The following is a 20448-nucleotide window of genomic DNA, read 5'->3' as shown; positions in this document are numbered from 1 at the left end:
AACCGCCGGACTGACGTCCCTGGAGAGGAGAGGGTCCGCGTCCAGAGCTCACGTGAACAGACCAGCCTCTGACAGGAGGGAAGACACAGTCCCAGCTTGGTGGCAGGAAGCTCTAGAGCACCCGCTGCCTTTATTTGCTAAATGTTGGGGGGGATTCAGGGGCTGAGAGGCGTGGGGTGGTGGTGACGGCGAAGGGGTGGTCTAGCATGAAGAAGGCAGGCAGTATGACATGGCTGTGGAGAGTGAGAACACGCGCAGCTGGAGGGGAATCTCACAAAACTGTGGGTAGTGGTCACTGCCCACTTGACGCTGGGGATCAAGAATTTACAGAGACGCAAGTCTGAGTCTTTATCTTGTTTCTCCAGCAACACTGAGCTGCTTGGGTGAAGGCACAGAGAAGCCAGCAGGTAGGGTTCATTCAGGATCGGGATTTGTCCAGCTCGATGTGAGAGGAGGAGGACAGGAGGACAGGAGAGTCAAGGTACCTGTAAGAGAGTGACTATGAACTCTGGAATTTAAGCCGGAGAAGGAAGAAAGAAAGGAAAAGAAGACCTCTCAGAGAAAGAACATAAGTGGGAATAGCTCCTAAGAGCAGGGGTAACTGTGGGCAGCTGCGGGTAAGGAGCAGGAAACACGGGTCACCTCCAGCAGGTGCCACAGTAACGAGGTAAACAGAGGGTCCACCAGCTGGTTGGAGCACCTGAGATTTCCAGAAGAGAGTGGACCGCGCAAACTTAATGCCTCGCCTCCAGGGAGATGACAGCTTTATGACAGCTTCGGATGTACCCATTCGTTTGAGACAGGTCCTCCAGAAGGCAAGCTCCACAGAGCAGGGACCTGTTTTGTTCGCCCCTGTTTTCCCCAGAGCCTAGTGTTCGATAAATACTGTTGGGTATGAATGTCATTAAAACGTAATGAAGTAAGGAAAGGACAGGAAGGGACTGCAGCTCTGCACTGCACATAGGACACACTCTCACCGAAGCACTGAGTCGTGGCCAGGCCACAGCCAGTCCCCGAGGGATAAAAGGCACGAGTTCCACGCTGACTTCAGAAATGCGGCCAACCGCCCGTGGGGTGACAGAGCACCTGACGTGCTGAGGCGCGGCCGCCGATGACCAGGGCTCTGCCCACTGGCCCAGGGGCAAGCAGAGAGGCATCAGTACGTCTGCTCCGTATTTCAGAATAACCACGTTAACTCTTTCTTCAGGTACCTTCATGTCTATAAACCACGTCTTGGTTCGACTCTGGGTTCTTCATTCAGGTAAGCTATCCCAACAGACACTACGCTCATGCCTGCCTCAGAGAGGCCTCCCCGCACCTCGGTGCTACATTAGGGCTCCCACTACACGCTGCTCCTCTGGAATTCGTAGCACAACTTTCTCTCCTTTGCTGCAAAACTCCCGGAGAATCCTTAACACCTGCCATCCTCGCCTCATTGGCTCTTCTACCCACATTCCACTGGAACCATTCACCAGGGTGACCAAGGGCCTCCCGGTGCCCAAACCCAGCGGTGGCGGCCCCGCCCTCACTTGACTACTCCATCCCCTCTGACGACACCCTCTGTGGCAGGAAGAACAGTGCCCCCTCCCAGGATAGCCATGTTCTAATCACCAGAACCTGTAAATATAGAACAATTAAGGTTGCTAATCAGCCGGCCTTAAAATAGGGAAAGGATCCTGGAGGATCTGTGTGGACCCAATGGAACCACAGGGGTCCTTAAAACTGAAGAGGGAGAAGAGAGAGGTCAGGTCAGAGAAAGAGAAGTGACGGCACAGTGGGGTCGGAGAGACCCCACGTCGATGGCTTTGAACGGGGAGGGAGGGGCCCCGAGCCCCGGAGCGTGAGCAGCCTCTAGAAGGTGCAGCAGGCCAGGGAACAGCCTCCCCTGGGGCCTCCAGGAAGGAACGCAGCCCTGGCCACACCGTGATTCTGGCCCAGTGAGACCCTTGCCAGATGGCTGACCGACCTACAGAACTCTAACAATAAATCTGCGCTGCTTTAGGCCACTCGGTTTGTGGTCATTTTGTTACAGCAGCAAATAGAAAACCGATACAGCCTCCTTGGGCCCCTCCTTCTCCCGGCTCCCAGCTCCCGCTTGCCTGGTTCCCCTCTACTCCCTGGCTCTCCGCAGCCTGCGTGGCTGGCTCCCCACCACTCCACTCAGGGCTTATCTCCTCCCTTCTCCATCCATCTTTTGCCCCAGAGTGATCTCATCCGGTCTAGCAGCTCTCCAATTTATGTCTCCAGACAGGACCTCACTCAGGCTTCGAGACAGTGGCCCACTCAGCACAGCCACTTCAGTATCTAAGAGACATCTCCAGTCGATACAGTCCGGGAGAGCACTAGTGACCCACCCCCGCCACACCCCCTTCGGCCTCCTTTGTCTCAGCTATGAACACCAGCACCAGTGCGGTAGCTGAGGCTGCAAACGAGGAACCCGTCTTGATCTCTCCTCCCCCACCCCCCATATCCAATCCCATGAGTCCTGACACCTCTGCCTCCAAAAGACACCCCACTTTTCACCTTCTCCACTGCTTCCATCGTCTCTTCCCAAGATCGCCAATTACTGCAACAGCCTCTAACTGGCCTCTCTGCTTCCCCATCAGTCACAGAGCAGCCAGAGAACAGCTTTGAAAATAAAGAATCCACATTATGCCTATCACCTCCTGATAGTTCAGCCTCTGATGACTTCCTGTTACTCGTAAAATTCCAAGTCTTTGTGCCTACAAAGCACTTCAGGGTCCAGCCTCTGCCTACCCTGCCGATCTCATCTTCCCGATGTCCGCTCAGCTCCAGCCACAATGTTGCCTATATTGTTCCTCAAGCCAAGTGCATTCCTGCCTCAGCGCATTTGCACTTCTATGCCCTCTGCCTAAAATGTTCCCCTAGATCCTCAAGCAGCCCACCTTCATCATTCGGATCTCCGCTCAAATGCCTCTAAACAAAGGCCTTCCACAACCAACCCACCTCACGTGCTCACACCTCAGTATTCTGTTCTGTTTTCTTCTCAGCACTCTCTGAAATTCTTATCTACTTACTTGCTCGTGTACTGTCTTCCCTTCTAAACTATAAGCTGCATGGCAACAGGAGCCTCGTCTGTCTGGGATCCTTAGCACCCTCAACCAGCGCCTGGCACATATTAGCCCTCAAAAATATTGCCGAAGGCATGAATGAAGGCACGAAACCCAACGGAATACCAGCAGGCTGAGGTCAATAAACACGATGCCGTGGCTCACTGTCCAAAAGGCCCAAGATATACGCAACATGTTAGGAGAAAAGCCAGGCTACAAAACTACATGTATAGTAAACCCATTCTGAGTTAACAAATAATAAAATATATGCCCGCATCAGCACAGGAAAATGTCTGAAGAGGCTTACATCAGAAAGTCGACTGTTCCTCTCTGATGGCAGGCTTCGGGGTGACCTGGCCATCTTTCAACCTGGGCTGCACTGTGTAAAGTCGGGGTGGGGAAAGTCCTCCCTCCCCCAAGGCTTCCTGCCTTGCTTCCGGCCTCCCCCTCACTCACCCTGACGCAGAGAACCGCGGGGTCTGAGACAAGTGAGCGTGCTGCCTCGATCCTCCCTCCTGTGACGGAGGGAAGCTGGAAGCTGCTCGCGTGCAGGGAGCACACGTTCCCACCCTCTCCTCCAGGTCTCAAGTTCTTCAGGGGCAGCTCCCGTAGATCTGTTTGGCGACACCAATGACTATCACTAAGCCGGGCTGTCGCACTCAGGGATGACATATTAGCAGCACACTTGAGTAGAGACCTAAACAGTATCTGTTGTTGGATTCTTCACGCACTCGTTTATTTAAGGCACAGTCACTGAACACCCAGTAGGTGCCCCTAAGTTAATTCTAAGCTCTTGGGATCCATCAGTGAACAGAGCACATGAGGAGTCCCATCCACCAGGACCTGACAGCCTAGCAGGGGCAGCCACACAATACACAATAAAAAGAAGTAAATTATACGCTATATTAGATGATGATCAATGCTGATTCCAAAACACTTATGTCTCACTATCCTCATTTATGAAATAAAAGATACATACGCACCACACAGCAGGTTCTCTGAATTGCCTGAGGAGTGGATTGTTAAAAATTACTGGAAAATGCTTAAATACAAAGTCTCGATTGATAATAATTCAAGCATTTAACAAAAATGATTCTTAAATGATTAGAGTTAGGAAGTCTCAATTTCGCTCAACAAAAATGAAGTAAAACTTTAAAACGCACATGAACAACTGGTCTTCTGATGCCGGGAAAGGGGAGCCTGTCACCACATAGTTTAAAGACATGTCAGGAAAAATGGGAAATGACTACACTCTGACCTCGATTTTACAGATCCTGCTTAATCTGAAGCTATTTTAATGTATCCTTCCTCAGAAATGGGAAGCAGATGACATTTTCCCTTTCTTTCAATTCTTTCTAAACTTGTATTTAAGTGTTTTTTCCCCTTCTCTTTCTGAAAAGGCAGCCTTTTGCAGCCTTTCCTAAATAAGAACCCCAGGTAACATCGGAAAGCCTCCCTCTTGGCAGCTTCTCTGTCCCCCACAGAGCGCACTAAGAGGGTGTGACCTCCCAACACTTTGTCCTTGACCTTCTGTGTTGAGACTTTCCCCCTTCCCAACAGTGATACCCACTGAACTCTTTAAAAGAGAACTATTGGGCTTCCCTGGTGACGCAGTGGTTGCGAGTCCGCCTGCCGATGCAGGGGACACGGGTTCGTGCCCCGGTCCAGGAAGATCCCACATGCTGTGGAGCGGCTGGGCCCATGAGCTGGCCGCTGAGCCTGCGCGTCCAGAGCCTGTGCTCCGCAACGGGAGAGGCCACAACAGTGAGAGGCCCGCGTATCGCAGAAAAAGAAAAAAAGAAAAAAAAAAGAACTATTTCAGGCATGAGCTACACACAAAATGATGGTCTCTCTTTCGGGGGCTTGGCTTCTTGAAAAATTCCTGGAGCTAATAAGCGATTATACAAGATTAATAATAGAAAGTCTATCACTTCCCTATACATCAGAAATGAACGAGCGAAATTTGAAATTTAAAACACAATACTATTTACATTAGCACACCCCCCAAAAAAGGAATTAGGTATAAAAACAAAATATGTGTAAGAGTTATATGAGGAAAACTCCAAAACTCTGATGAATTAAATTTTAAAAAACTAAATAAATGGAGAGATAGTTCATATTCACGGATAGGAAGACTCACTATTGTCAGTTCTTCTCAACTTGATCTATAGATTCAACACAATCCTAATCAAAATCAAATTGATTCTAAAGTTTACAAGGAGAGGCCTAGAATAACCAACTTATCATTGAATGAGAAGAACAAAATCAGAGGACTGGCACCATCCGATCTCAAAACTTACTACGAAGCTACAATAATCACGACAGTGCGATACTGTCCGAAGAATAGACAAATAGATCAGTGAAACACAGAATAGAAAGCCCAAATATAGACCCACGTAAACATAATCAACTGATCTCTGACAAAAGAACAAAGGCAATACAGTGGAGTAAAAACAGTCTTTCCAACACTTCCAGATAGTGTTGGAATAAATGGACATACATGTGTCAAAAACAGTGAATTTGGACACAGGCCTTACATCCTTCACAAAAATCAACTTGAGGGACTTCCCTGGTGGCACAGTGGTTAAGAATCCGCTTGCCAAAGCAGGGGACACGGGTTTGAGCCCTGGTCTGGGAAGATCCCACATGCCCCAGAGCAACTAAGCCCGTGCGCCACAACTACTGAGCCTGCGCTCTGGAGCCCACGAGCCACAACTACTGAGCCCATATGCCACAACTACTGAAGCCCACGCTCCTAGAGCCTGTGCTCCACAACAAGAGAAGCTCCCCAATGAGAAGCCCACGCACCACAATGAAGAGTAGACCCAGCTCTCCGCAACTAGAGAAAGCCCACGTGCAGCAATGAAGACCCAACGCAGACAAAATCAGATAAAATTTTTTAAAATAAATTTATAAAAACCAAAAAAAAGATGCTCCACATCACATGTCACCAAGGAAATGCAAATTAAGACAACAATGAGATACCACTATATACCTATTAGAATGGCCAAAATCCAGAACACGGACAACACCAAACGCTGGTTAAGGATGCGGAGGAAAAAGAACTCTCATTCATTGCTGGTGGGAACACAAAACAGTGCAGCCACTTTGGAAGACAGTTTTGGCAGTCTCTTACTAAACTAAACATAGTCTTACCATACAATCCAGCAGTTGCACTCTTTGATATTTACCCGAAGGAGATGGAAACTTATGTCTATGCAAAATCCTGAACATGAATGTTTATATCAGCTTTATTCATAATTGCCAAAACCTGGAAGCAACCAAGATGTCCTTCAGCAGGTGAATGGATAAATAAACTGCAGTTCACCCAGACAATGGAGTATTATTTAGCGCTAAAAAGAAATGAGCTACCAAGCCATAAAAGGACATGGAGGAACCTTAAGTGCATATTACTAAGTGCAAGAAACCAATCTGAAAAGGTTACGTGCTGTATGATTCCAACTCTCTGGCATTCTGGACAAGACAAAACCGTGGAGACAATAAAGAGATCAGCAGTTGCCAGGGGCTGGGGGGATAAACTGGCAGAGCACAGAGGATTGTTAGGGCAGTAAAACTAATCAAATCATTGTGTGAAACTAATCTAATCATTGTATGAAACTACACTGATGGATGCACGTCATTATACATTTGTCCAAACCCACAGAATGTGCAACACCAAGAGTAAACCGTAATGTAAACTATGGACTCTGGATGATGATGACATGTCGATGACGTAAGTTCACTGACTGCAGAAAGGTACCACTCCAGTGGGGGATGTTGACAGTGGGAGAGAGTGCACAAATGAGGGGGCAGGGGGCGTATGGGAACTCTCTGTACCCTCCCCTCAATTTTGCTGTGAACCTTAAACCACTCTAAAACTTAAATCTTAATAATAAAAAACAGCAAAAAATAGAAGGCGTGGCCTGGGTTCAAGGGTGTCGTCTGTGACTATACCTGGAGCCCAGCCCCTCAGGCACCTGCTCGCTTGAACTTCAGGCTCAGGCGGCTCTAGTTTCCAGCCCAGGTCAAGCTACTTTTCAGCTTCCTGGTTTCTTGGACACAGGAATCTCTCCCTTTTTTCCATCAACTCCTTTGGAATCCCAGTAAAGTGAATTCAGCGCTAAATGAAGCTTGCCTCAGAATTCCACCTTGGTTCTACCACAGCTGCCCGACCTGGACACGCACACACACCCACTAAACCCTGTTCAATTCCCCAGAGCTGGAGCTTCTCCCACTTTCCACATTTCTCCCCAAATGTAAACAGCAGGTTCTTTAAATGTTACATTTATTTCAACTCTACACTCTTCACCAGACCAGAGAACACACAACCACTGAAGCATATGAGAAAGCTCCATGAAATCCACACATCCTGCCCATAAAATTCTCCCTAACAGAGAAAACACTCTCCCAAACACATACTTATCTTTCATCACATTCACCCCAGCCCATCTGTGGTTTCTCATCCATCTAGAAAGGAATTCTTTTTGCACTTTTTCTTTTTTCCCCCAGTCTTCTAAAAAGCATTAAAACTAGAAAACAGGTTATTTTTTTAGGAACTTCTTTTAAAATCTCCAACAGGATTTCATAATCACCAAGACAACATAATTTATCATTAGAAACATTTGGTAGGTAGTATTAAAAAGACTGGAAGGTGGTAGACAAGTAGGTAGGTAAGTAGGTAGATGCTGTCAGCTTTAGGATTCGGCTGTTTTCAGCTATCTGGGCCAAATGGAGATAGAAGGAGGGGATGGGGTGGAGATTATCCTTCATGCTCCCTCTTAAAAAAAAAAAGTCACAAAAATTGGAATATGCCTCCACATACCCCTACCACTGCCACCCATACTTTAAAAAGGGCTCCCTATATTAACTTTAGGTAAATACCCCAAAAATAACTGCATTTCCTGACTTCTAGGCACATGAGACATGAGAAAAAGACTCTAGAAAGCATAACTACATCCCATATAGCCAACGCACACTGAAATATACCTGAGTGGTCGAGGGGTAGCAAAGCTGAGACTAAAGCCAAGTGAAGTTGCTCAGAATACATGTCGGGATTCCTCATCTTGATGAGTTTCACCTGAAACACGTTAGACACGCCCATTCTCAGGCCCCACCCCAGACCTACTAGGGCAGAAACGCTGGGGTGGAGCCCAGCAATCCGGGTTCTAACAAGCCCTCCAGGTAATTCTGACGCCAGCTCGGCAAGAAAATCACTAAGCTAAAGAATGCTGGGCTTCCCTGCTGGCGCAGTGGTTAAGAACCCGCCTACCAATGTAGCGGACACACATTCGAGCCCTGGTCCGGGAAGATCCCACATGCCACGGAGCAACTAAGCCCATGCACCACAACTACTGAGCCCGCGCTCTAGAGCCCACGAGCCACAACTACTGAAGCCCGCACTCCTAGAGCCGTGCTCCTCAACAAGAGAAGCCACTGCAATGAGAAGCCCATGCACTGCGACAAAGAGTAACCCCCGCTCGCGGCAACTAGAGAAAGCCCGCGCACAGCAACGAGGACCCAACACAGCCAAAATTAAAAAAATTTTTTTTAAAAATTTTTTTTTAAGAATGCCAGCCTTTCCAGGTGTTCTTCCCTCTTCTGTCTCAGCTGACGTTTCAGTGGGGCTCAGCTTCTCCTCATGGGAGTCACCACCACCAAAATCTCCCAACATTACTGAAAGCAGTGGGCTCTTTTATCCCCACACAGCCCATCGATAAAGACTCCACAGAATATACAGAGTTTTAATGCAACTGAAAACTCTACAAGCCCCTACCATCCAACTTAAAAAATGTGGGTCCAAAATGCATCCTCATTTGCACTTTAACATTTTAAAAAACAATGTCAGGAGACAGCGCTATACATTAAGACCTGGGTAAAAGCACAAACTCTTCAGTTGTCAACTCCAGTGCTAGACGGGTATAAAAACTTGGAGAAGATACCAAAGAAGAACAGGCAGCCCCCTGAAGAGAAGCTGCCTGCCCCTTGAAGGTGCCGACTCCACCAAGGCCAGAGGGAAAGAAAACCCCCAGAGGGTGATGAAAATGTTGTGGAATTAGATGGTGGTGATGGGCGCACCACTTTGTGTACATACTACAGACCACTGAATTGTACACCTTAAACATAAAAATAAAATGAAAGGATGATTAAGAGTTGTTTTTTTTTAAGGCCAGAAACTATCAAACTCTTAGAGGAAAACACAGGCAGAACACTCTGTGACATAAATCACAGCAAGATCCTTTTTGACCCACCTCCTAGAGAAATGGAAATAAAAACAAAAATAAACAAATGGGACCTAATGAAACTTCAAAGCTTTTGCACAGCAAAGGAAACCATAAACAAGACCAAAAGACAACCCTCAGAATGGGAGAAAATATTTGCAAATGAAGCAACTGACAAAGGATTAATTTCCAAAATTTACAAGCAGCTCATGCAGCTCAATAACAAAAAAACAAACAACCCAATCCAAAAATGGGCAGAAGACCTAAATAGACATTTCTCCAAAGAAGATATACAGGCTGCCAACAAACACATGAAAGAATGCTCAACATCATTAATCATTAGAGAAATGCAAATCAAAACTACAATGAGATATCATCTCACACCAGTCAGAATGGCCATCATCAAAAAATCTAGAAACAATAAATGCTGGAGAGGGTGTGGAGAAAAGGGAACACTCCTGCACTGCTGGTGGGAATGTGAATTGGTACAGCCACTATGGAGAACAGTATGCAGGTTCCTTAAAAAACTACAAATAAAAAAAAAAAAAACTACAAATAGAACTACCATATGACCCAGCAATCCCACTACTGGGCATATACCCTGAGAAAACCATAATTCAAAAAGAGTCATGTACCAAAATGTTCATGGCAGCTCTATTTACAATAGCCCGGAGATGGAAACAACCTAAGTGCCCATCATTGGATGAATGGATAAAGAAGATGTGGCACATATATACAATGGAACATTACTCAGCCATAAAAAGAAATGAAATTGAGCTATTTGTAATGAGGTGGATAGACCTAGAGTCTGTCATATAGAGTGAAGTAAGTCAGAAAGAGAAAGACAAATACCGTATGCTAACACATATATATGGAATTTAAAAAAAAATGTCATGAAGAACCTAGGGGTAAGACAGGAATAAAGACACAAACCTACTAGAGAACAGACTTGAGGATATGGGGAGGGGGAAGGGTGAGCTGTGACAAAGCGAGAGAGAGAGGCATGGACATATATACACTACCAAACATAAGGTTGATAGCTAGTGGGAAGCAGCCGCATAGCACAGGGAGATCAGCTCGGTGCTTTGTGACCACCTGGAGGGGTGGGATAGGGAGGGTGGGAGGGAGGGAGACGCAAGAAGAAAGAGCTATGGGAACATATGTATATGTATAAATGATTCACTTTGTTATAAAGCAAAAACTAACACACCATTGTAAAGCAATTATACCCCAATAAAGATGTTAAAAAAAAAAAAAAAAGTAAACTCCCGAGCTGGCACTCTCAAACAACTCTGGAAGCAACAGTGATCTAGCTTCCAAAACTGGAGAGCTGGGCTTACGACAAATCTTTAAAGGTCTCAAAGCATAACCTCACACGACCACCAAAGACACCAAAGAGGCTTAGCAGGTATCATACCTAACACTCAGCTGACTAGGGGCAGAGCCAAGACTATACCTGTTTCTAACCTGCCAACTCTGTATCCTTTCCAAGACATCAGTGATCCTTGGGTTCACTAAGAAAGTTTTCATTTCACATCTTAATTCACAATCTGAAAAAGTAAAACCTATAACAAATATATTCTAACACGCGAATTCATTGCTCAAGTCTATGGTTTGCAATTACAGTGGCAGGGGTATCCAGTAGTGTCATTTAAGTTGTTCTTGAACTGATGAGAAAAACCAGAAGTGAACTTAAGACTAAATGATATATTTGCACCAAGGCCTAATGACAGACTTAGAGAAAGGCTTGCTGAGCAAAAAGCTGTTTATGACTAGTTCAGTGGGGGAGGGGCGGGATAACTGCCGGGCACACAGTAGTGCCACATGCCAAATTCAAAAGAACCTGCCTAAGAACAGTCAGGGTTATATTCATGTTGCAAGAGCCAATTTAGTTTGGGCAAAACATCATCCATTGCATTGAACTAATGTTCTTAATATAAATTTTATTAGTTTTGTGGTTTCTTTTATGTAATGTATATATCTATTTGAGTTTTATATTCACAGAAGAATTCTAAGAATTAAGAAATTTATCCTGAGTTTTTTGTGTTTTTCCATATTTCATTCATCCAGCAAATATTTACTGAACACTGAGTATGGGCCAAATATTCTTCTATGTGCTACATTTTGAAGTAATATAATAAAAATAGTTTAGGTCAAACTGTGCTGGGTCTACAGAAATGTTCTTCCTTTAAATAAGGATTTCTTTAACACCTTATTCAAATTTTATAAACACCACCCCACTCTCTGCAGGTAATAAGATCTGCTTCTTTTACTGCTCCTCAGAGCCAAACCCCATCCGTATTGATCTCTCTTCTCCTGTCTCCCCTCACTGACATGGAAGGACGTGCTGCCTCCAGCTTTCCAATGCACCCTCTGCTGCTACCTTTGCTACCACCAACGCCAAGGTGACGCAGGCTGTCTGACAAACAGGCCTGTGCTCATTTGAATCTCAGTATCCATTTACCTCACTTCACACTAAGTTAAACAGAGGAATTACGGCTAATCCAACTGCTACAAAATTAACATTTAATTACAAATTTGGTACCATATATAAAAATCAAACACTTTCACTCTTAAAACCTGGCTCTGGGCTTCCCTGGTGGCGCAGTGGTTGAGAGTCTGCCTGCCGATGCAGGGGACACGGGTTCGTGCCCCGGTCCGGGAAGATCCCACATGCCGCAGAGCGGCTGGTCCCGTGAGCCATGGCCGTTGAGCCTGCGCATCCGGAGTCTGTGCTCCGCAATGGGAGAGGCCACAACAGTGAGAGGCCCGCGTACCGCCAAAAAAAAAAAAAAAAAACTGGCTCTGTGTATTGTGGGTCATGTGTGCATTTTCCTTTTTGTGATTTAACCAGAAAAGCCCTGCCTGGCCTCAGAGAATGACCTGGGACCAGTCAAACCCTTAACACTGGAGCTTCCTTGGTGGCACAGTGGTTAAGAATCCGCCTGCCAATGCAGGGGATATGGGTTCGAGCCCTGGTCCGGGAAGATCCCTACATGCCGCGGAGCAACTAAGCCCACGTGCCACAACTACTGAGCCTGTGCTCTAGAGCCCACGAGCCACAACTACTGAGCCTGCATGCCATAACTACCGAAGCCCGTGCACCTAGAGCCTGTGCTCTGCACGCAACAAGAGAAGCCACTGCAATGAGAAGCTCACGCACCGCAACGAAGAGTAGCCCCCGCTCACCCCAACTAGAGAAAGCCCACGCACAGCAACGAAGACCCAATGCAGCCAAAAGTAAATAAATTAAATTTTAAAAAACCCTTAACACTGCCAAACTATCTCACTCACCTTTATGATCAGAGTATAAAAATACTTTTCAGTTTAGCTCACATCTTGGAAATTTAAAGAGTCTTAAATGATCCCCCCAAAATATGGGTCTATGTTTCAAAAAGATAACATGTAAATACACTAGTAAAACCAATCAATGAAAAAATTACAGCCCTAAATCTATGACTTTATAAGTTATACAGACAAAAAGTAAAAATACAAAAATACTCAAGAATATATGCCTATACAAAAAAATGATTTTAAAACTTTTTTAAAGGTGGCTTCTTGTTGTTAAAACAAAATAACCAAAATGAAATATAATTTAACAATTTTCAAAGTCATAAAGTCCATTTTTCTTACTTGAATATAAAAAGTTGAGGGAAAAAAGTATTCAGGACTTAAAAGGGTACTTCTCTCCCTTTGAAAAGCATTATACTCAAGGAGTTTTTCTTCTTCAGCTTCTCTGGTATGGCTGAGAATGCATCAGTCTATATGTGTACTGCTCCCTCGATAGACATTTTTACCATTTAAAAAATGCATTTAACATGAAAATCTCTGAAGCTATCACTAACTACAAACCTGTGCTGCAACTTTCTTTAAGATCAATACAAACTAGAATTCTTTTTTGTTTGCTTACTCTGGAGAAACTTTGTATTAGAGGAAAAACAAACGAAAGAGCATTAATAGTTCAAAAATAGCAGCACACAAAAATGATCTGAACATAGGTAAGGAGGACATTTTCATTATAAAAGGTTCATGGTGCTGCATTAGTTTGGCTTTGGAAGAATGCCATTTGAAATCCAGATCCAGCAAGTGGGGAATGCAGTAGTTACATTTTAAGTCAAACAGCTAATTAATGACTAAACAAAAGGAATTTCAGTCTGGACAACATATATGGAGCACTAATATGTGTAATTATGAAGTAGTCATTTGTGTAATCAGAAAGCTGCATTAGCATAATTATTTCTGGCTCTGGGCTCTAAAAATATTAACTTAAAATGCAGAAAATTGTAATAGCTCACCTAATGAAGATGTGAATACCAAACTGATTATGAAATAAGAGTTGGTTCTTTAACAAATGTCCTCTGTGTTTAATACATTCTTTCTCTCCTGCCCAGGATATAAAAATCAAGCCTATCAACCCTCCAGTTGTGCACAGGTACAAATTTTCTATTTTCTAATATATTTTCTTCCTCATCCAGAGCCCACATGTGAATATTCATTATTAAGAATCAAAACTCCTTCCCTAAGAAATGAGTGTTTGCTACTTTTTTTTTTAATCCTCAGAAAAAAATACATTAAGTTTATGTATAATACTGGAAAATGCAAAGTGAAAAAAGAAGCAAATGAATAAAAGCAAAAGGATCAGAAGTCACTAAACAGCACGAGATCTTGGGAAAGTCTTATTTGAAATCGTTCTTCGGGACAGAACTGTAGAAAAGTAGGGACTCCGAAATCAGGCTATAGGCTTGGACTTCCAAGGCCACCACTGTCAGGTACTTTAACATCTCTGTGGCTCAAGTTTCCTCATCTATATTGTAAGAATAATCACAAAACCTACCTCATAGTATTAGTTCAAGGAGTAAATGTGATTATTCACAGAAAGAACTCAACAGTGCCTAGCATAACAGTAGATGGTCAATAAATGTTAGCTGCCATCATGACCATCATCACCATCTCCATATTGTTTTCAGAACCTGGGAAAAGAGTGTTTATGGCTGAGAAAGCATAATCTAAAATTGATTTGTTTTTAGATACAACAGTTATTTTGCAATTGCAAATAACATTCAAGAAGGGCAGGAGATCTTACTTACTCCAGTGAGTTAGAAAAGGTTAAAAGTGCTTAAGTAGGCCCTAAAATCGGTCTTATCTTCTAAGAGTCTTCCTCTTCAGTGACTTTCAGCTTTACCAAATTTGCATGTGAACCCACAGTACTAATCTTATATTAACTCTTTTTAATCCGAAACTAAATTCCAGAATGGATCTGCCAGGTACGCTAATGTGGTTAAGGGTTATGCGTCTTTAATTCTACGACACACAGTAGAATGAATGTTCCCAAGAATTAATCAGCAACGTAGAAGAAATGAAGCTCAGGCACAGAGAGACAGGCCCTGTCAAGTGTGCTACCTTGACCGAATTATTTCACCACTTTCTACCCACACTCCCTCGTCTGTAAAAGGAAACATTACACACCTTGCAATATCATTAGAAGGCTCAGAACTAACGATACACAGCACCCAGTCACCAGCAGGGAGCGGGTGCTGATACGCAGCGACATGTGAAAGGGCACCAGCTCGCCCTCCCTCTCTCAGTGGATGCACACGCACGGTATACACGGTGGGTTTTCTCAAGTAACCGCAGATGTTACAACACAGGTCTGAGGAAAGGACTGTCTCAAAAGTACAGAGGAGTCAAATTATACCCAGGAACTCAACTGTATACACCCATCAGAGAGAGAGAGAGAGAAACACGGGTGACAGAGAAAGATGACAGTTGACATCTCATACAGGCAACCCCGGTCGCCAGTCTACTTGGCGAACAGATGCTGTGCAGAGAGTGAGATGGAAAACACCCACATTGGCTGTGCTCGCAACTGCGCTGGTGCCACGTGCCCCTCCCAGTGCGAGTGCCTGGTCCCAGGAAGTGGGATCAACAGGAATGTAGTTTCTGTACAACACAGCCCCTAAGCAGCAGCCTACTCCTTCACGGGGTCCTCCGCCAGAACACGGCAAGCTACCCCAACCCCAGGGGGAGGGCGGGCCCTTCGCAAAGCGGGGTGGCTACACTCTACTCCCTGAACGACTGAAGATTCCACGGGCAATGCTGCCTGAACGTGACTGACTCCGCCTTACCTGGGGCCACAAAGCCCCACTGCGACACAGCCCCTTCAGGTCTCAGTGGCGACATTAAGGATGGCAGGCTGAAAGACACGGGAAAATGCCAAACCCAGCCAGGTCAGAGAAACAAGTACTTTCACAGGAGTACTAATTGTTTTGTTCCTATTACCCGAGCCAGTAAAAAAAAAAAAAAAAAAAAAAAAAAAATGACATGTCACCATCACCACGTAACACCCTACAGAATTAAAAACTCCTGCTGTCACTCCAAGATTCCCGTTTTTTTCCTAAAGCCAAAAATCAACAAGAAAAAAAAGCCAAAGTCCTCCACACAGAAATATGGGCCAGCCTTTGAATTCAGTTCTGTCGTAGGAGTTTTTGTCGGTTTTCAGCAGGGAGATCACCAAAAGCACAACCGATGGCAAGGGAAGAGGGCGTGTGCCTTGGCCCCTGCCAACCGAGCCCCCCTGCCACGCCCCCGCCTTCCACAGGAGCACACGCTCTTCTACCCACATTTCAGCAGCAGTGACAGCTCGTGCAAACACCCCACATTTCTCAGACCCCAGTCTCACACTGCACCGGTCGGAAGGGGATGCAGTCTCCCCTCTTAGGACTTGAACTTAAGCCACACTGGGACCTAAACCAGTGGTCTCCGAGGGGCTAGGTGTACTGGGTCCTAGAAGAATGACTTCTTATCTGCCTCTTAATTTTGTCCTCTATAAAAATTCCTTATTGGGTGTTTCATAATGTATCTAAAATATTAGTAAGGTGGAACACGTAAATAATTCAGAGGTAAACAAATGTGTGAAAGTTGAAGGGCTGTGCTCAAAAGTTCCAAAAAAGTTTTGAAGCCACTCATCTAAATAATCTACGAACTAAATTTCTGACACTGTTACCTACAGCTTTGTAAGACTCTTAAGACCACTAACTTTAACTCACTAAGCAATTGCTGGTTTCAAATATAATTTCAAGTCATAATTAAAATATTGCCAATTATATAAAAAGATAATACTGAAAAAATTATGTTTTGTTACATTTATTAAAAAACTGGAACTAATGTATAATAACAAAGCATCAAATCCTGTTTCAGGCATTACTAAGAAACTTACTGAGTTCTTTAATATTTCATGACCTAGTTTTGACTTACTGAATGGCTCCCAAATTGTACTATTTTGCTGACAGAGTAATGATCTACGATTAGGACTAATTTTCAGCACCTTTACTTTGTTTTCATGTCTAAAATGTTTGAAACAGTTAATAGATGACTGATTAAAACAACAGGCCTCCAAACTAGCTGTTTGTCAAAACAAAAGTATTCTGTCTGAGGGGGGAAATATAATTTATTCAAATAATCAAAATATGCATGGCATACCTTAAAAGAAGTTTAAAATCAGTTGAGACAAGGTAACAAAACTATGAGGTTATTTAACTCTGTAAACTAGGATAAGTGAAGAGACTTTCACATAACCTCATAACTCAAAACAAAAGCATTGTAAGTCAAGAATTTGAGAAAACAATTTTTTAAAAATAAGGGTAAATAGGCAGCACTATTTTCTTCTTGTATCTTAATAAAACTGAGTGCCCAATACAGGGCAGGGTGTTATATTTATAATTTAACTTGGAAGTACTGATAAATGTTGAACCAGCAACACGAATTGATTGAGACCAACTTTGCAAAACCAATAACCCCAGCCATTTGAATTAAAGGAACAGAATTCCCAGCATGATGGACACAGACCCAATTCTCATCACCACACTAAATGGGTATGACCCTAAATTGAAATAGTCAGATTTCAAAATAAAAAAGATGACAAAGCAATCCACCCCTAACATTAAGACTTCCAGATTAAGATTTACCAAAAAAGGAAACATCATCCAACAAAATAAACTCTGATTCACTCTACTTCATCAATCTTCCTTCTAACTGAATGTCAGATCAACAACCTACTATACAGCCTTCATTCTTAATACAAATTCCTATCGTTAAGGTAAACCAGTTAATTCTCCATGCAAACTTTCTTCATCAGAGAGGACAAGAGCTATTTTGCTAATAAGAACCCTGCCCTTCCAAATTCTACAGAAACTTCACATTGTCAAGACACGGCACATTCTGTAGAATACTGGAGCTGTACCCTTATCAATTCATGACAACGTAAGAACTAAGGTTTAACTGAGATGCAAACAGTCAACCACCAAATGCAACACACCAAAATGCAAGAAAACCCAGAGACAGAAGAAACTCATGCTACCTTAGTAAGTCAGCGTGCACATTTGATAGTTTTCAACACAAGCCAAGCAGATCAGAGATAGGTCAAAAAACATGTTGGTTTCTGTCAAATCCAAATTAAGTATTCTTCTCATTTACAATTTCCTAGTTCAATATTTTGAATTTAAAGCTAATATAAAGTAATACTATGCAAAATGACCTAGCGAGTTTGCCCTTAAAAAAAATTGTACCCCTAAAAATAGAAATTTATCTACCTCATTAGTGTTCCAACGGTGCCTCTCTTTGGGTAAACTTGAACATTTCGGCAGACATTCAAGCAGCTTTTTCGGTAAAAAGATTTTTACATGACTACTATTGCTGTTCCCATGATCATCTATAAAGAAGAAAACAATAAATTCAGAGAAGATCATAGAGAAAATCTCCTGTTAAGTACACTGGCAAGGTCAGAAACAGCAGCTGAGTTTTAGTCACTGGGAGACCAAGAGCATTATTCCTCTTAGTTAACAAAACTCATTTACACACTTATCAGATAGATGGCAGCAGGAATCTGGTCAAGAGGCTCTAAAGTAAGATTGAGCTTTTTGCTCCATGGAGAGCAAATGAACAGGGAATACCCCAGCAGCTGCCCAGAAACAGAACATTGCTTTTAAAGGGTCTTTCACCAGGTTTCCATGAAGTACATCAAAACTATAAAATGATTTAAACTCACAACACCTAGAAATCTTCTATTAACAGCTGAAAATGTTTTTAAGGTTTTTAGAAAAGAGGAACTATAATAAAATATGACTGCTTACTTTATTGATAAATTAATACTACTTCATCCCCTAGAATACAAATGAGACTTATCCTTTCCAAAGAAAATTACAAATCTTATACATATAAGGAATTTAAACCTCCAGTTAGCTACCTAGGTAATACAGAGGCTGGCCTTTCCAGCCTAAATCTAAAAACATACACTTTTAATTAATTTGATTTACATATATATCTATACGAGTAATGTATTTCATCAAAACGTAACTCTTCTAAATCAGTGAGGGAAAAGCTCCTTACTTTCAGACTAGATGGTATGTCTATCTGATAATCAGTCTCCCTGATACTTTCTAAAAGAGATCATTTCCTTTTTTCATTCACTTATTTATTTACATATCATTTCTTGTTTCATTCCTGTAACAAAGTCCCTTTGCCTGGCTCCTAATTTCTTGCCAGGTTTGACACATTTAGGTCAGAGTTTCAAATTACCCACTCCAATTTTTTTTTAATGCCAAATGGAAGCCCCAACATCCAAAAGGTACAATGCATAACTGGGTGCCAAGGAGCAATATATTAAAATACTGAAGACTGAATTCGCTCCAGAAAGTCACAGGTGAAATGACTTACTCTGATATCAGTAAGGTAAGAAAGGACTCGAAGTCAAGAGCCCAGGATTCTGGCCCAGTTCTGCTACTTTCTAATTGTGTGACCTTGGGTAAGTTACTTAATATTTTCAGCTTTCCCAAATCAAGGAGAATGAGATAATCTCTAATTCTCCTCCAGGCATAGATCCCTAGAGAATTTACTGTCACATTCAGTAATTTTAAATGCCTTACAATTAAACAACCTTATATGGGCATACAGGTATTAGTTAAGAATGCTGAAAGTGAAATACAGCAGTATATTTTTTCCAGTCATTTACTACAATTTTGTTTAGCATAGACTATTTTTTGAACATGCAAAAAACATAAAAGAATAAAAAACACTTCTACAGTCATAATAAAATCTTCTCCAAACACTTTTCATCTGATTAACACATTTCTTCTCAAGGAAAAGATCTTAACAGGGAAATACTGGGTACAGAAATAACATCTAAGAAATTTACTACATCTTCCCATAGGGAAGAACTTGAGAGTTTTAGCATATTAAATCTTTTTTGGTCCATGAACTACACAACCTATTGAATTATAATGCCTATCCTCTATTTCTATAAGCAGTATAAAAACTTGAAAAACTTAAAAATTGACTGCAAAATTTTAATTTAATAGCAAAATAAAATTAAACTTTTAAAAAACCTTGCTACAAAACCAAAACACAAAAAGGGTTTAAGTAAAAGCAAGTTCATAGAAAGTTCATAGAAAGTATTAATTACACACTATAAAACCTTTGTAATTTTATGTGCTTATGCATGCTCCCTGCACTTCATCCTCCCAAGGGAGGTACCATGGCCATAAAACTTTAAAATGCACAATACCAAATCACAAGAGCCTTTACCTCCCTTCTCTCTTTCCCTAAAGTGGTTTTATTCTGCTCTTTAAAAATCTCCCCTGATGTGTAGAATCTTCAAAGCAGAAGTGAAAAAATTCTAAAATCTATACTCAATTCCGATATTTACCAATTACAGGGTACCTTCTATGAAAACAGTACTATGCTAGATGCTCAATCAATTGGCTTACTTTGAATAGTATATGAGCAGTCATAGCTCTGAAAAAACTATTTACGTATAATTTTGACAATGAATGGAATATGAAACCCCCGCTTCTATTTCTGTTTGTGGTCACAACCTGATGTTAATCATCTGTCCTTTTAGCCTCCTTGAAGAACCCAGCTGTCCTGCGGCATAGGAAGCATATGAGTGAGTGTGTGGGTGTATGTGTGGGTGTGTGTGGGGTTGGGGAGAGAGAGAGAGAGAGGGAGAGAGAGAGAGAGAGAAAGAGAGGGAGAGAGAGAGGGAGAGGGAGAGAGAGAGAGAGAGAGAGAGGGAGGGAGAGGGAGGGAGAGAGAGAGGGAGAGGGGGGGGGAGAGAGAGAGAGAGAGAGAGAGGGAGGGAGGGAGGGAGAGGGGGAGAGAGAGAG

The 20448-nt window shown here is 42.9% G+C and overlaps 1 protein-coding gene across 2 annotated transcripts in view; it reads right to left on the bottom strand.

The window, feature by feature from the left end:
* The window catches only part of CAMTA1 (calmodulin binding transcription activator 1), an 888226-nt gene that overhangs the window by 836440 nt on the left and 31338 nt on the right, over positions 1–20448 (bottom strand). For both annotated transcript variants that reach the window (XM_065882996.1, XM_065882980.1), the window contains exon 3: positions 17878–17996. In XM_065882996.1, coding sequence (XP_065739068.1) covers positions 17878–17996 — 119 coding nt within the window. The remainder of the gene's footprint in view (positions 1–17877; positions 17997–20448) is intronic.

The sequence above is a fragment of the Phocoena phocoena genome, chromosome 1 (genome assembly GCF_963924675.1).
Source record: "Phocoena phocoena chromosome 1, mPhoPho1.1, whole genome shotgun sequence".
Classification (NCBI taxonomy): Eukaryota; Metazoa; Chordata; class Mammalia; order Artiodactyla; family Phocoenidae; genus Phocoena; species Phocoena phocoena.
Note: the sequence above shows the minus strand (reverse complement) of the source record. Positions and strands in the feature narration are given on the sequence as shown.